At 46.0% G+C, this 15,750-nt stretch overlaps 1 protein-coding gene across 1 annotated transcript; it reads left to right on the plus strand.

Annotated features, from left to right (window-relative positions):
• Positions 1–6,705: 6,705 nt before the first annotated feature.
• Positions 6,706–8,019, plus strand: FJX1 (four-jointed box kinase 1; the record flags this gene model as incomplete). The annotated part of the gene is made up of 1 exon (XM_082661103.1): positions 6,706–8,019. One exon carries the CDS (start codon positions 6,706–6,708, stop codon positions 8,017–8,019), a length of 1,314 nt encoding a protein of 437 aa, XP_082517229.1.
• Positions 8,020–15,750: the final 7,731 nt, after the last annotated feature.

Below are 15,750 nucleotides of genomic sequence, written 5' to 3' on the forward strand. Positions count from 1 at the left end.
ATAGGTGAGTGATAAAGGGGCCTGGAGAGTCTGTCATCTGGCGCTTCTCAATCTAGGGAGGGGGCCTGAGATTTGTTTCTTTTATCAAAAGAGGATTAAGCTAATCCAGCACACTCAAGTGCTTTTAAGGATGAGGAAATTGAGCTCCTGAAAGATGTAGAAATGAGCTCACGTGCTGCTCTCTCTGCTTGCCCCAATGTTCTTCCTCCCGAAACCCTGACCTGCAAACCCCCAGTTACCCTTCAAGACCAGCTTCACATCTGCCTCCCTGGTGAAGCCTTCCTGACCTTCCTGCTCCCTCCTCTGGGCTCTTGTGTGGTTTCCATTTCCATAATAGCTAGAGCAAGCGATAAAATTTATTGAGCACTTACTAAGTGCTTAATGTGCATTTCATCCACACAATAATATTACGAGGCAGGTGCAGTTATCACCATCCATCTATCGGATGAGTTAACAGGTTAAGTGACTTTCCCAAGACAGCACAGCTGGTAAGTGCAAGACTCAGCTTGGCTGCCGAGCACATGTACCAAAAGATGACAACACACTGCCTTCCCCGCAGCACAGGAAGAGTTCTGTTTATATGTTTGCCCTCTTTCCGGTTTGCAAGCTCCCATGTGAGAGGTATATCATTTAGGAATCTTTTGGCTGCCAAGAATAAAAACCCCAACTCAGAGTGCGTTAAACCACCAGGGAACCCCAGAGGCAGGGTGGCTCCAGAGCGGATTAATTCAGGAGCTTGGTGACATCACCAAGGACCCAGGTTCCTTCCCTCTTCCGGCTCTGCCACCCTCAACGTGTCCACTTGGCTCTCCTTGCAGTTATAGGATGACGGCCCCAATTCCAGGCCTCAAATCTAGACCTGAGCCATGGAGAAAAGTGCCATATTTTTCTGTGTCTTTCTGTAACAGCACAGACATCTTTCCCAGAAACCTCCCTGTGGACTTCCCTGCAGCTGTCACCAGCCAGAGTGGTGTCCCATGCCTGTGCCTAAACCCAACACTGGCAAGGAAGCTGAAGGCACTGTGACTGATTTAGCCCAGTGAGAATTCGGCCTCCCCTCCAGCACCAGGAACAGGGAGAAGGATGGAGACCTGCCAGGAAGAAGGAAGGGAAAGGGAAGGGTGAAGAAAAGACAACCAACGTTTCCTGATGCAGGTGTGAAGGACAAGAGAAAATCTGACGCCATCACTTTCGCCCAATTCTTTGGCCTTTCGCACGTGAACGATAAATGTCAGTTGAACTAAGTTATGGTAGAGAAAGAAATTCATGTCCCCAAATGCCCAGTCCAGAATTTTTACCATCATACCCTGTAACTAGGGTATGATGATATATGACTGAGAGATTGTGTCAGCAACTGCTCTAAAATTTACTAAATTAATTCACCAGTGTTCCAACCTTTAGATTCTAGTCTCCAACACCAGTGGCTACAGGAACCTTTTCCAAAAGCAGGTCAAAAAGAGAGCTACATGGAATAAAGAGAATCATATAACTATTAGTCTCACCATAAATTAAGAAACAGTGTGTTCTTAAAACCGGGACTCATTCAGGCAGACAGGTTGATTGCAAAGACTGTATGTTTCCAGACCTCCTTCTAGCTATCCAGCAAGATTTACCTAGAGCCAGGTGTATATATTACCTGCCCCTGACAGCCAAGTGTGTAAAGATGAGACAGCTACACAATTCTTGGGAGATCCAGATCATGGTCAAATAGAGACATGCCAAGAAAAGGAAAAAGATCCCCGAGCAGAAAAATAATGTACCCTAGGCAGAGACAGAGTAGAGAAGAAGGAAACACAAATAATGAAACTGCAGCCCAGAGAGACTCGAAAGCTACCTGAAGTCACACAGCTAGTAACAGCTAAAGCAGGAGTCATACCCAGTTTCAAGGAATATTGTACTCCTCTCCCTGACATGGTCTTCCCCACTCTTCCCTTTTGTAGAAGCATCTAGAGGGTGAATTTGGGGGCCTCTATCTTTGGGAGGGGCTTGTAACTCAGAAGACCCAGGAAAGGTTAGGATTGAATGAGGCAGAGTAGTGAGAGGAAAGCAGCTGCCCAAGGCTAGCTGGAGGCTCTAGGATTTCAACAAGAGCTGCACTGGGAACCCTGCTACGGTCCAGCTGGGAAGGAAGGGAGCAAAATTTTCAGGGAAGATGCTCATCTGGGGCATAAGGAGGGTGCACTGGTCAGGGTCGCCACCTGTATCATGTCTCTCAAGACCCAAGTGAGGCTTGGTAGAGGACAGCAATAGGAAAAGAAGGAGACCCCCATCTGGGCAACAAAGCAGAGAAACAGGAAGGAGAGGGAATGATAAAAACTAGGAGTTTGGGATGAACAGATACACGCTACTATGTATAAAATAGATAAACAACCAGGACCTACTGTATAGCACAGGGAACTCTAGTCAGTATCTTGTAATAAACTATAATGGAAAAGAATCTGAAAAAGAAGATATCTACATGTATAACTGAATCACTTTGCTCTACACTTGAAACTAACACATTGTAAATTAACTATACTTCAATTTTTTTAAAAAGCTATAAAAATAGTGGACTCTTGGATAGTCTTTCAAGAGTTTTAAATACAGGAACTAATTTAATCACCACAATAAGCTGTAAGGTTTTTCACTATTAATTAATTACTGTTAATCATCAGATATTACATTATTGTAATTAGTAGCAATAATACCAACAACACTATTATTACTGTGTTTTATAGATGAGGACACAGGCACAGAGAGGTCAAGTAACTTACTCAAAGTCACACACTTGGTGAGTTTTAAATCTGGACAATCTGGCTTGAGGGTTCACACTCTTAACCGTTTCACTTGATAGCAACCACAGAGAACATTTCAAAGCAAAATTTAATCTGAGTTGAATCTACTTTGATTTAAGTCAATAATTTTGATATCTGACATCTTCCTAGCAGTTTACAATTTGCAAAGAGTTTGGCCTCCATCACTCTGGAATCTTAGCCCGGCCATTTACTTGCTGTGTGACTTCAGGCCGGTGACTGGCTAAGCTTCAGTTTTCCCATCTGTACAGTGGGGACAAGACTGCTGGTCGGGAGGGTGAAAGCAGAACACACGTGCAGGGCTCAGTCCCGCGCCAAGCCCATAATAAGCACTCAATAAGCGTTTGCTACTAATGTTGTGGTGGTTATTATCAACGTCTCACAGCAACTTCACAACAATCCTGTGACGGAGGTAGGATGTATTATCCTTGTTTCTCAGATGTGGAAACTGGAACTCATAGAAGGGAAATAACTAGCCAGAAAGGAAAACAGCCAGCAAGAGGAAATACCAGAGTTAGAAAATCTCCCAACTCCCAGCCTGCTGTCCTGCACCCAACCCTCAACTCCTCAAATCCACCTCCTCTCTCTTCCCCAGGAGGCACTGTTCTAGGAAGCAGATCATCCTTCAAACAGGACTGTGGACGAGTGTGAAGCAATTGGAAGCTGAGGCTCAGGGAGAAGTTCTGAGGACTGTGGAGAAAGTTCTCCAGGTAAAAACAGGTTCCTATGTAGGGAAAGATGCACAGCACCTCCCCTCATCCCCAAGCAACTGCCAGAAGGGCCAGCCTGAGGTCACACATTGTGAAGACCTGTGCCCTGTGCCCTCCCAAGGAGCCCCAGGGGGATGGCAGTAGGTGGGGGGTGTCCTCAGGCCAGGAAGTAAAGAAGAATGGGAGTGTCTTCATCTAACGGGTAAACAGAGGAGTGTTTTTAAACACTGCCTAAAAATATCTCTTATATAATGCATTTAAACTGCATTCCACCTTGGGTTTGTTTTCTGCTTCTCTTTTATTTCTGCGGTTTTCTGTAATTCTGCATTTCAATGCATTTGTTCAAGTTTCTATTAGTGCATCCTGTTCTGGTACCCAGTGCATTCAGTCCTGTGGCTACAGGCTAAGAGCTACAATAGAGTCAGTCCATCTTCCGAGGTATAAGATCCTAGCTGACTGCTTTAAGGCTTTAGTTTCTTCGTCAATGCTGGTAATGTGATTGGAAGATTCTGGGATTTGGGGTATCTGAGTTGAAGTCATCCCTCCCAGATTGAAAATCATGTGCTTCCTTCTCCTACATTATGTGGATCCGTCACCAATTTTTTTTCCTTTTATGTATGAAAGCACTTATTTTATTTCTTTTAGTGGTAAGCAGTTCTTTTAAAAATACCTTGATACATGCTACTTGCAGAGCTTTATCTTATTAACATTCCAATGGTTTATTGAGCAAATTGTTCCTGAACACCCACTAAGTACCAGGCATTGTGCCAGGCAGCCATAAAACAACAGACAAGACGGACTCCTCACAAAGTTTACAGTGAACCATACCTTATAGTTACTTATAGTTTTTTTAACAGCTACAAAGACAGAGACACCAACTACTCTGGATTTCCCCATATCCCCCAGGACATGGCACGGGCCATGGTAGCCAAGTAATAATCTCAGACTTTAACTTAAACAATTAACCGACCTGCTGAAAATGTATTCTTCTTTCTAGTTAGATGATATTCTACTTAATGCCCACAAGGTGGAGATCTTGCTTACGGTTTACCCAAGCTGAAAGCAATGCATTCAAAAAAAAAAAAAAATTCTCAGAAGTTAAACCAAAAGACCAAAAATTAAATTCAATTTATTGAGCACCTTTTTAGTGCAATATCCTATATTAGGTGGTAAGACAAATAGAAAGTTGTTAAGATATAGTCCCTGCCTGCTAGGGAAAGATGGGGGTAAGGAGCTTGCACAGAGCAGGAAGACGGTACCTTTTAATGAATGAAGGTAGTATAGTAATAGTAATTTCATCATCAGATAAGATCTATACAAAGGCATGAGGCAGCCACCATGGGGTGCAGAAGAGATTCAACAAAGACCCCACGCTTCAGCCAATATGGAAACACTTGAGGGTACATGGGGTCAGCTCTGCAAGTCCCCAGATGTGGTCTCTGGATGCCTCTGCTTAGTCACAAACCTTAGGGTTTCTTAAAATGTTCATTCTTTGGAGAAAAAAATATAATCAGTGCCAGGTAACGAGCTGAGGCAGTTGAAAACCCCCAGTTGCATCTGATGGGGAGGTGGCATAAAGACAAAAGAAACACATGAAAGGAAACAAATTTCAAACTCCTGCTTTCTGAGGTGGATTCCACCCCCCAACCCCTTGTCTTGTGTCTCACCTGGGAAATCTTGGTTTAGATCTGGGACAGGGTCTCACGCCGAGAGGTAAGAGGGAGAGCCGATTTTTACCCAAGAGCCTTCCTGGTGGATTGAACCCGAAAGTGGCTGGAAGACAATGTGGTTTGCTGTTTACTTTTTCTTTTTTTTCTTTTTTTCTTTTTTTGCTCCTCCACCCCTCCCCCCAACCACTTCTTCCCTTAAACCATTAAACCAGTATGTCAAATACAATATGGGTTTGTTTTTTGGTTTTTTGTTTTTCATTCATTGAATTGAAAATCACATTTGGGGCATAAAGTGATAGTGAGTTTTTAAAAAACGAGAATGCTGGCAACTTGATAAAAATAGTGAACTGTCTTGATAGAGGGAAAATCAAGTGGCATGCTGCCCAGAGACCCCAGTTTGAATTTTAGTTTCTCCACTTGCTACTTCTGGGATCTGGAGCAAGCCCCATCCCATCTCTGTGCCTCAGTTTCCTCATGGGCAAAATAGTATCATTTCGTAGAGAAATGGTCTCTAAGGCCCCCTCCTCCGCACAAGTCGGATCCTGAGTTGTAAGGCTCTCCTGGCAACCTGAACATCTCCCTAGAATGTGAGCTCCGTGAGCACGGGACCTCATCTGTGGATTTTAATGCTCTGTGACCAGAACCGAGGGGAGTTTGTTGAATGGAACCTGCCTAGGGGTTCCTGCACAGTGAGGATGAATTCCCGGTGAGTTCCTCGGGAAAGGCGGAGTGACCAACCTCAAAGCGCACAGCCCTCGGTGACCAGTGTGGTGAGGGTGCTCGGGAAAGGAGGTGTCGGTTCAAAGTTGTTTGCTACAGATGGTTCGTCTAACCCGGCTGGAGTCACCTCCTCAGTGGCTCGGAGAGCTCCCCAGGGGTTTACATAAGGCAGGGTGAATCACACCCACCGTCGGAAACGGAGAAGGCAAAGGGACCTGCCCCAATCCACCCCGGGCGGCGCCGGGAGTGTGCTGGGGGTTAGTCTGAACTTTGCTGGAGGCCAGGAGCCGCCCAGGCAAAGGGACTCCACAACCACTCCAACCCCCAAGAGAGCGAGCGGCGCGTCTCACCCACCCAGCGCGAATCCAGCTCTCTGCCGCCAGCTCCGACGCCCCCGCGCGGGCGCCGCCTGCCTGGCTTCCGGCTCCCTGCCCCTAAGTCCCCGAATGAGTGTGGGACCGCTTCTCCCGCTTGGAAGGAGCCATCGCCGCTTTAAAGGGAAGAGGCGGGGAAGGGGGCGGGGAGCGGCGGAGGAGGAGGGGGAGGGGGAATCCTCCATCGCTCCCACGTGGTCCGGGCGCCTGTGAATTGCGCCCGCCGGAGGGTCTCACAGCGAAATACAAAAGCAGCTGGGAAGCGGTAGCGAGGCGAGTTCTCAGTGCCGGGCAGAGACCCGCACCGCCCCGCGGCAGCGATGGAGCTGAGGCGCCCGGAGCCCCGGAGCCAACGAGCTGCCGAGCCCGCGTCGCCGCCGGGACCCGGGCTCCTGGGCTCGGCTTGAAGCGGCGGCGGCACCGGCGCGGCCGGGGGAGCATGGGCAGGAGGATGCGGGGCGCCTCCGCCACCGCGGGGCTCTGGCTGCTGGCGCTGGGCTCGCTGCTGGCGCTGTGGGGCGGGCTCCTGCCGCCGCGGACCGAGCTGCCCGCCTCCCGGCCGCCGGAAGACCGGCTCCCGCGGCGCCCGGCCCGGAGCGGCGGCCGGGAGCCCGCGCCTCGCTTCCCTCTGCCCCCGCCCCTGGCGCGGGACGCCCGCGGCGGCTCCCTGAAAACTTTCCGAGCGCTGCTCACCTTGGCGGCGGGCGCAGATGGCCCGCCTGGGCAGCCCCCGGGTGAGCGCAGGCGACACGTGCCAACCGGACGGCCCTGGCCTGAGGAACGCGCCGCGGTGCACGGGGGCGTCTTCTGGAGCCGCGGCCTGGAGGAGCAGGTGCCCCGGGGCTTCTCGGAGGCCCAGGCGGCGTCTTGGCTGGAGGTGGCGCGCGGCGCCCGGGTGGTGGCCCTGGAGCGCGGGGGCTGCGGGCGCAGCTCCAACCGGCTGGCCCGCTTCGCCGACGGCACCCGCGCCTGCGTGCGCTATGGCATCAACCCCGAGCAGATACAGGGCGAGGCCCTATCCTACTACCTGGCGCGCTTGCTGGGCCTCCAGCACCACGTGCCGCCTCTGGCACTGGCCCGGGTGGAGGCTCGGGGCGCGCAGTGGGCTCAGGTGCAGGAGGAGCTTCGTGCCGCTCACTGGACCGAGGGCAGCGTGGTGAGCCTGACTCGCTGGCTGCCCAACCTCACGGACGTGGTGGTGCCCGCGCCCTGGCGCTCTGAGGATGGCCATCTCCGGCCCCTGCGCGCCACGGGGGGCGAGCTGGCCAACCGCAGCCGGGCGGAGCTGGTAGACCTGGTGCAATGGACCGACTTGATCCTCTTCGACTACCTGACGGCCAACTTTGACCGGCTTGTCAGCAACCTCTTCAGCCTGCAGTGGGACCCGCGGGTCATGCAGCGCGCCACGAGCAACCTGCACCGCGGCCCGGGCGGGGCGCTGGTCTTTCTGGACAACGAGGCGGGCTTGGTGCACGGCTACCGGGTGGCGGGCATGTGGGACAAGTATAACGAGCCGCTGCTGCAGTCAGTGTGCGTGTTCCGAGAGCGGACTGCGCGGCGTGTCCTGGAGCTGCACCGCGGCCAGGACGCGGCCGCCCGGCTGCTGCGCCTCTACCAGCACCACGAGCCTCGCTTCCCGGAGCTGGCCGCCCTCGCCGACCCCCACGCTCAGCTGCTGCAGCGTCGCCTCGACTTCCTCGCCAAGCACATTTTGCACTGTAAGGCTAAGTACGGCCGCCGACCGGGGGCTTAGCATCCCCCGGAGGAGGAGGAGAGAGAGAAAGAGAGAGAGAGAGAGACCCTGGCTGGGGAATGGATGATGGGGGAAGGGCCGTCGCCTCAGCCACCGCCTGGGACCAGCCAGCCAACGCCCAGCCGGAGACCCGAGCGCGAAGGCGGCTAAAAACTTCAGCTTTACCCACCTGCCCCTTTCTCTCAGTCCCAAGCTGTGTCCTTTCAAAGTTCTGGGAGGACGAACTCACCGAGGCGAGAAGTGTAACATTTCCTCCACCCAGCCTATAAAAGGATTCTTCCCTGTGCCAGCACGGAGTTTGCATCCAAAGAAACTGGCTGCTGCCGGAGTTTGGCCCCCGGGTGGCCGTCTCTGTGGGAGATACATCCTATTTCTTGGCCCCCTCATTCCCCTTCCGAAAAAGGAAAACTTCTATTTGAGCCATTGAGCTAATTCTGCAGTTTCCTACCAAACGCAGCGCGGGTGGCCCCGGAGCAGGGCTATGACATTGGCTGGTGGAGCCCCCTTCCTGTGTTCTCCCTTTGTTCCGGCTTGGTGATGGTGAGATCACTGTTAAGAGCTAGGGAACCGCTCCCGATAGGACAAAGGGAGCAGGACCTGCAGAATGGAGGGAGTCCTGCAGACGCTGTCTGACTTGTTCCTTACAGCTTGTCATTTCAGCCTGAAGGCTACAAATGCAGGACCGGCTGTATGCATTGATTCAAATAATGAATTTCTTCTTCCTCCCCCTTCCCAACCGTTCATAATTTTGTCAGTGATGATGTTCACCAGAAGGGAAAAAAAAAAAAGTTTCATGCACTTTACTTTGTTTTTATTTTAATTTTTTATTAAGAAAAACTTTTTTTATTTTGACAAAATTTGCCTTCTATGTGTATATATGTGCATAAAGTGTGGTGTAAATATACTAAACAAACTTATATTTCAATAAAAGGGAGTTTAAAATTTAGAATTTAATTCCTGTGGTTTTAACTGTTTGAGGTATCTGATGCCCTGCCTGGTTTTAGAATAAGCTCTAAGGTTTCTCCCTTGTGGATGTGCTTTTAAAACAAAGGACGCATGTATATCCCAGCCGTGACCATGGAACTTATAGAATTGAACAAAGACAAGAGCAGATTCCCTGTCCTGCTCACTCAAATGAACCCTCGTGCTGGAAATTTCAGAGTTCAGCATAGAACATGCGGGATGGTGGAGAGAGACATGGACGGAAAGTATTCTATTTCCTGGCCAATAAAACTGTGATATAAAAGGATTTCACTGTAATTTAGTCCTATATTAATCATTTGGCAAATATGATAGAACCAGATGTATAGACTGAAATATGATAAAAGCCTCCCCCCTTTAAACTTAACCGCTGTGGTCACGTGTTGCACCTGATTTTCAGCATTTTAAGTACCACGCATCACAATGCGTACAGATAATAAGCTGAGCACAAACTGCATACAGGTAGAGAAATCATAAATTAATTCTTCTCTTTAATCTCCCAGCATAAATTCCATTGCATCCAGGAGATCATAATCTCCAACATCTGGACTCATCCAGCTCTCTTAAGAGATTGTACTGTTCCCCGCCCCCCCAAGTACTAATTGCATGGTCCCCTCAGAGCAGCCATTGTGAAACCAGGAATGTGTGTAGTACTTTGTATATGGCATTTGGACCCTTCTTGGTGACTTCAAACAGGAAATGTCTTTGTATTTTCTTAAGCTTCTTTTTGACCCATAGGGGAGAGGAGAGGCAGTCAGTTTGTGTGTTTTTTTTTTTAATGACCCATTGGTGTTTTATCTTGGCATTTTATTTGATATGTGGGTCCAAATGATCTTGCCTGTTATCTTCTTTTTATTTAATGACCTTTAACTCAAAGCAACTTTTGGCTACTTTAATAGATTTTTATTTGGCTTGCATTTGTAAACCTAGGGTTTTATAGACTCGTGATGGTATTAAATCTCTGTGGGTTTCCCTTCTCACTGTGCATTACAACACAGCATGTAATTTAACGATTTAATGCCATCCTTATGTTTCAGTGCCTCTGCTAAGCCAGCTCAAAAAAGGGTCCATAAAGTTTGTAGTGTAAGCCAAAGATTTTCGTGATACAGGGTAGTGATAATGGCAAATACATCTTTTTCAAGACATTGTTAATGTGAAACCTCTGATAGTTACCTCTTTCAAAAAGAAACGTTTTCCATTTCTGATGATTGATAACTATATGAGATTTCCTGCCCAAATCAGCAGAGGCTGCTCCAAGAAAAGGATAAATATTCAGCAATCTGCATGCTTACCCGACGTGTTCATGGAGGGAAACCATGGGCAGAGCTAAGTTAGAAGTTTCACAGATGCACAGGAAATATACCCTGACTCCCATATAACTTCTGCACTGGTAAATTCTGGGCCAGCTGCATTCTCCACATTCCTCCTAAACTTCAGTTTCAAGCCCAGACTTGACCACGGTTAACCCAGAGCAAGAAACGAAGCATAATTTAAATGGCTCTTCTCAGATTCTTTAGTGAACCGTATCTGCCTGTTCGAGAAATAAGTTTAATTACATGGTGGAGTTGTTAAGGGAACCAAGACTTAATTACAGAGAAGAGGTTTTACCTGTTGCCATTCCTTGTGGATAATCGGTAGTCTGTGACATGGAAAGATCAATTAATGTTTTGCCATGGTCAGTGAATGCTGCTAGGACCAAATCATTTTTCAGATGAAGAAAAAGAAAAAGAACTTTCGGGCTGCAGCATGGTGTAAAAGAGTAAGAGGTTCTGCAGGCAGACTATATTCTGAATTCTGTCCCTCACCTGTTTACTTTCAGCAAGTCATTTATCTTAGTTCCCTCATTTATGAAATGGACATTCAGTCAGAGTATTGTGGGATTTAAATGTTAACATATAAAACATAAGGACACACATAGGTACTTTTAAAAAAAACCTCACTTCCTATTGCTCTAAAAAAAAAAAAAATACTCCTGCCTTTCTTACACTTCAGTAAATTTCTACTAATTTTCATCATCAAAGCCAAATCTAAAAATGTCCAAGATGAGGTCCAGTTTTTGAAATTAGTAATAAACGAATTTTTAAGTGCTTGAGAACCCTATTCTAGCATATGATCCTATGCAAAGCACTGGATCATATGGCCAGGGGCAGAGGCTTGATCTCTATGTGGGCTCGAGTGGGTGGTTTCAGGACCCAAGCAGACCCCCTGTACCACAGACAGCTATACTACAAATATACGAGGGTGATTTTTTTTTAAAGTAGATGGATCATTGCAAATCCATCATCACTTCTGGAAAGCATCAAAAAGTGATGAATCTTTGCAAGAAGAACAATCCTCCTCCAATTTCCTTCTGCCATGAGAAAGTAGGCAGTTGACCTTTATTCCCTGGATTTGACTGTTGATTAATTCACTTTGTCAATGACATAGTTCTAAACTCTATTAAGAGTACTTGCCCTCCTGTCTTCGAATCAGGGAGAAAAAGAAATTATTTTAACACCTCTCAACACTTCTCCACCTTCCGCCTACCACCGCAGCCAAGAGAGTCCTCTTAAGGCCTAGAGGTTGGTTATGTGGATTAAATGAGTAACTATTTGTAGCATTCTCAGAACAGTGCCTGGCACAGGGTAAATGCAATACAGAGTGTTTGTTTATTCGTGGAATAGATCATTTTCTTCTCTTAAGTCAAAACCAGAGGAATTTTGGGTCCCAGGCAGCCTCCTCTTTCATAATCCTGCTGTATCTCTGCAATCATAGAACACCTTCTACGTGCTTCTATTTTGGCTCAGGAAAACCAGCCAGAGTGCATGAGTCTGGCAGGAATTACCTAAAGCCCACAGTTGTCAGCTGGTTGTCTCCTTTCTGAGATTGCCCTCTGTGTGAGTCGTCACATGCAGCCCCCTCTTTTTCACAGGGAGGCTGTGATTCTGTTTCTCATATGGCTCATCAGCTCCAGGGAGCAGTAAGCTGTGGAACTGTGCACCTTCTGAGCTACCCAGCTGCCATGAATCATCCAAGCCTGGGCACTGATCATTTGTCCCTCCACACATCTGACCCCTCCCACAGAGCCACTGATCCCTGCGGTGTAAGGTTGGCAGGAGTATTAAAGAAAGAGTGGGGACTCCGGTTGACCCAGAAGCACAGGAATTGCTCCAGAAAGAAATAGAATGTCAGCTTCCAAGGTGGATGGAAATCCCAGGGCAAGAGTTGACACCCACCTCCAAGCATACTTTAATCGTTAGAGTCAAGTGGAAAGGATATTGCGAGTCAAGAGATTCAGGCTACTTCTGAGTCATGTGACTTGGGAAAGTCATTTCCCTCTCTGGCTCCAGGTGTCTTACCTGGAACAGGGGGTGTTTGATTAGACTGGTAAGTTTACTATTTTTGTCACCAGAACTCACAGTAAGACACACACTTTACATTGTGACCCAGCATGCGCGCGCATGTGCCCATGCACGCACGGGCGCGCACACACCCACGCACACACACTCTCCTCAACTGAAACAAGTTCCACAAAACTGTCTGTACAACACGATTTTATATTCAATTTTATTCTATTCCTCCTCTTCCTCTACTTCCCAATGCTAGTCGTGACCCTCTAAACTGATTTAATAACTCATCAGTGCGGCATAATCTACACTATGCAAAATACTGGATTAGGTGATTGGTAAGCTCCTTTGCAGCTCTAAGATTCTAGGGAAATTCCATTTATAACCAGTTCACCACCTACTATAATTTTTTCCCCAAAGAGAATACAAGCAGATTTCAATTTTCTACACTCTTTAAAAACAAAAGACGGATGTATATTTCAAAACGTAATTGGAAGAACTGCTCAAAATCTCACCTAGGGTCGTTTTATAAACACCTTCGAGATCCCCTAAATGTGGGTGGGACATAACTTTCGGTCTGTTCTTGCCATGTGGGAGTAAATAGTGTTGTTGTGTGGCTTTGGAAGGAAAAAAAAAAATTCTTTGCGTCTCTGCCTCAACGTGGCCCAAGGACGACTCAAGGGGACAGTTTCTTCTCTGTGTGTTCATAAAGATCAGATGTAGGAGTCATAATTTTTTAATGTGACTGTTTTACCAACTTCTCTTTCTGTGTCCTGCTGTGGTAGAAACTGCATTAATAAACTATGTCTCAATGCTGCCTAGCTGGAATTTTTTTCTCTGCAGGACTCCATCAAATATAGCTAAAGGAATCCTCATTTTATTTATCTATTCAACTTTCTTTCCATTCTGAATATGTCTTCTTGACACTTCTGAATTTTTTCCCTTAACGGTACCTTAATTTTTCTTAGGAGAATAGAGAACTGATTGTTCATTGAATAACAACAACAAAAAAAGAGCTCTTTTTTTTCCCTTTCTTTGATGCCATATGGTATCTTTTATGGCTTTAACAGTTATATTACACCCTATCCAGAAAAAACTAAATAGCTTATGGAACTGGCCTTTTTCCAGTATCAGCCCACAGATTTTACTTTGCTGAGAAATTGTGAGTTAATAATAGAGAAGTGTCACTTTTAATTTGATGGTCCTACATCATGCATTTGTCTCTGCCTGTTTACACCTTCCTCTTAGCAATTTTTTAAATGCTTGTTAAAGTCTTTGTCTCCATCTTACAAATGGCCTGAAGAAGCAAGGAGAGTAGGGAATGACCATAGCCATGATCTTTTTTTTTTTCTTTTTAGTTGTGATAAAATATACACATCACAAAATGTGCCATTTTAACCGTTGTTAAGTGTACAGTTCAGTGATATGAATGTGATGCAACCATACCACTATCTATTTCCAAAATTTTTTCATCAGTCCAAACAAGCTCTGTCATCATTAAGTCATATAACCCCATTAAGCCATATATCCCCATTCCTCCTTTGCCCCAGCCTCTGGTAACTTCTAATCTACTTTCTATCTCTATGAACTTGCCTAGTCTCAATATTTCATATAAATGGAATCATACAATATTTGTCCTTTTTTGTCTGTCTTCTTTCACTTACACAACCGTGATCCTCGTCCTGGAGGCAACATGATAGAATGTAAGCAGTATCATTTGGGAACTGGTAAAACTGGGTTTGGGTCTGATTTCCACCATTTAATAGCCCTGGGTTTTCATACCAATTGATGAACTCCTCATTTTCCTCATCTGGAAAAACAATGGGAAGACTAGATGTTCTCTAGAATCCCTTTCAACTCTAGAAAAGTGCCATGTTATTATGTACAGCAACCATGCAAATGAATTTCATCCCTAACTTCCAGTCTCTTTTCTCTACCTGAAGACTCAGTAACTTTTTCGATGTCTCCTTAAAAAATTTCAGGTCATATGCTAGGTCATGTGGAGTCAAAGGCAAGCAAGATAGGTAAGGTACCTGCCTTCAAGGAGCTTAGAGTTTAGTGGGGAAGATGGAAAATAATCTAGCAGAAACAAAATGTGATCAATGGTATAAAAGAGGAGAGTGCTATGGGGCCACACAGCAGACTTTGTAAACTGGTCTGAAGGTGGGGAAGTCAAAGAAGTCTTACAAGTTGCCCTTGTGTTTATCTTTGAATTTTAGGGAAGTCTCGAAGAAAAGGAAACTACAAAAAGAGGGATTCTCATAGTATTTCTGAAGATGTCCTGCTGACAAGACTGCAGGGAGGCTTGATCTGTATAGTTTGTCTTGGAAGGTTGAGGGAGTCCCATGATGGTGGTTTAAGCTTTTCTGCAACAGTGATGCCATCTTTCTGCAATATGACATGCATTTAAATATTAGTCATCCTGAGATTGTGTTCATGCAAAGGTAGAAATCCATATCATATGCTATAGAAGTTCATGTCATGGGGAAATTACTTCCTTTTTAAATTTAAATTTTATACAACAGGTTCTTATTAGTCGTCAATTTTATACACATCAGTGTATACATGTCAATCCAAATCGCTCAATTCATCACACCACCACCACCACCACCCTGCCGCTTTCCCCGCTTGCTGTCCATATGTTTGTTCTCTACAACTGTGCCTCAATTTCTGCCCTGCAAACGAGTTCATCTGTACCATTTTTCTAGGTTCCACATATATACGTTAATATACGATATTTGTTTTTCTCTTTCTGACTTACTTCACTCTGTATAACAGTCTCTAGATCTGTCCATGTCTCAACAAATGACCCAATTTTGTTCCTTTTTATGGCTGAGTAATATTCCATTGTATATATGTACCACTTCTTCTTTATCCATTCGTCTGTCGGTGGGCATTTAGGTTGCTTCCATAACCTGGCTATTGTAAATAGTGCTGCAATGAACATTGGGGTGCCTGTGTCTTTTTGAATTATGGTTTTCTCTGGGTATATGCCCAGTAGTGGGATTGCTGGATCATACGGTAATTCTATTTTCAGTTTTTTAAGGAACCTCCATACTGTTCTCCATAGTGGCTCTATCAATTTACATTCCCACCAACAGTGCAAGAGGGTTCCCTTTACTCCACACCCTCTCCAGCATTTGTTGTTTGTAGATTTTCTGATAATGCCCATTCTAACTGGTGTGAGGTGATACCTCATTGTAGTTCTGATTTGCATTTCTCTAATAATTAGTGATGCTGAGCAGCTTTTCATGTGCTTCTTGGCCATCTGTATGTCTTCTTTGGAGAAATGTCTATTTAGGTCTTCTGCCTATTTTTGCATTGGGTTGTTTCTTTTTTTGATATTGAGCTGCGTGAGATTAATGGTATTTGATTAATACCATTTGCATTGAGCTGCATGAGATTAAAGGTATTTGGAGATTAA

Source organism: Grampus griseus, assembly GCF_964374135.1.
Source record: "Grampus griseus genome assembly, chromosome: 8".
NCBI lineage: Eukaryota > Metazoa > Chordata > Mammalia > Artiodactyla > Delphinidae > Grampus > Grampus griseus.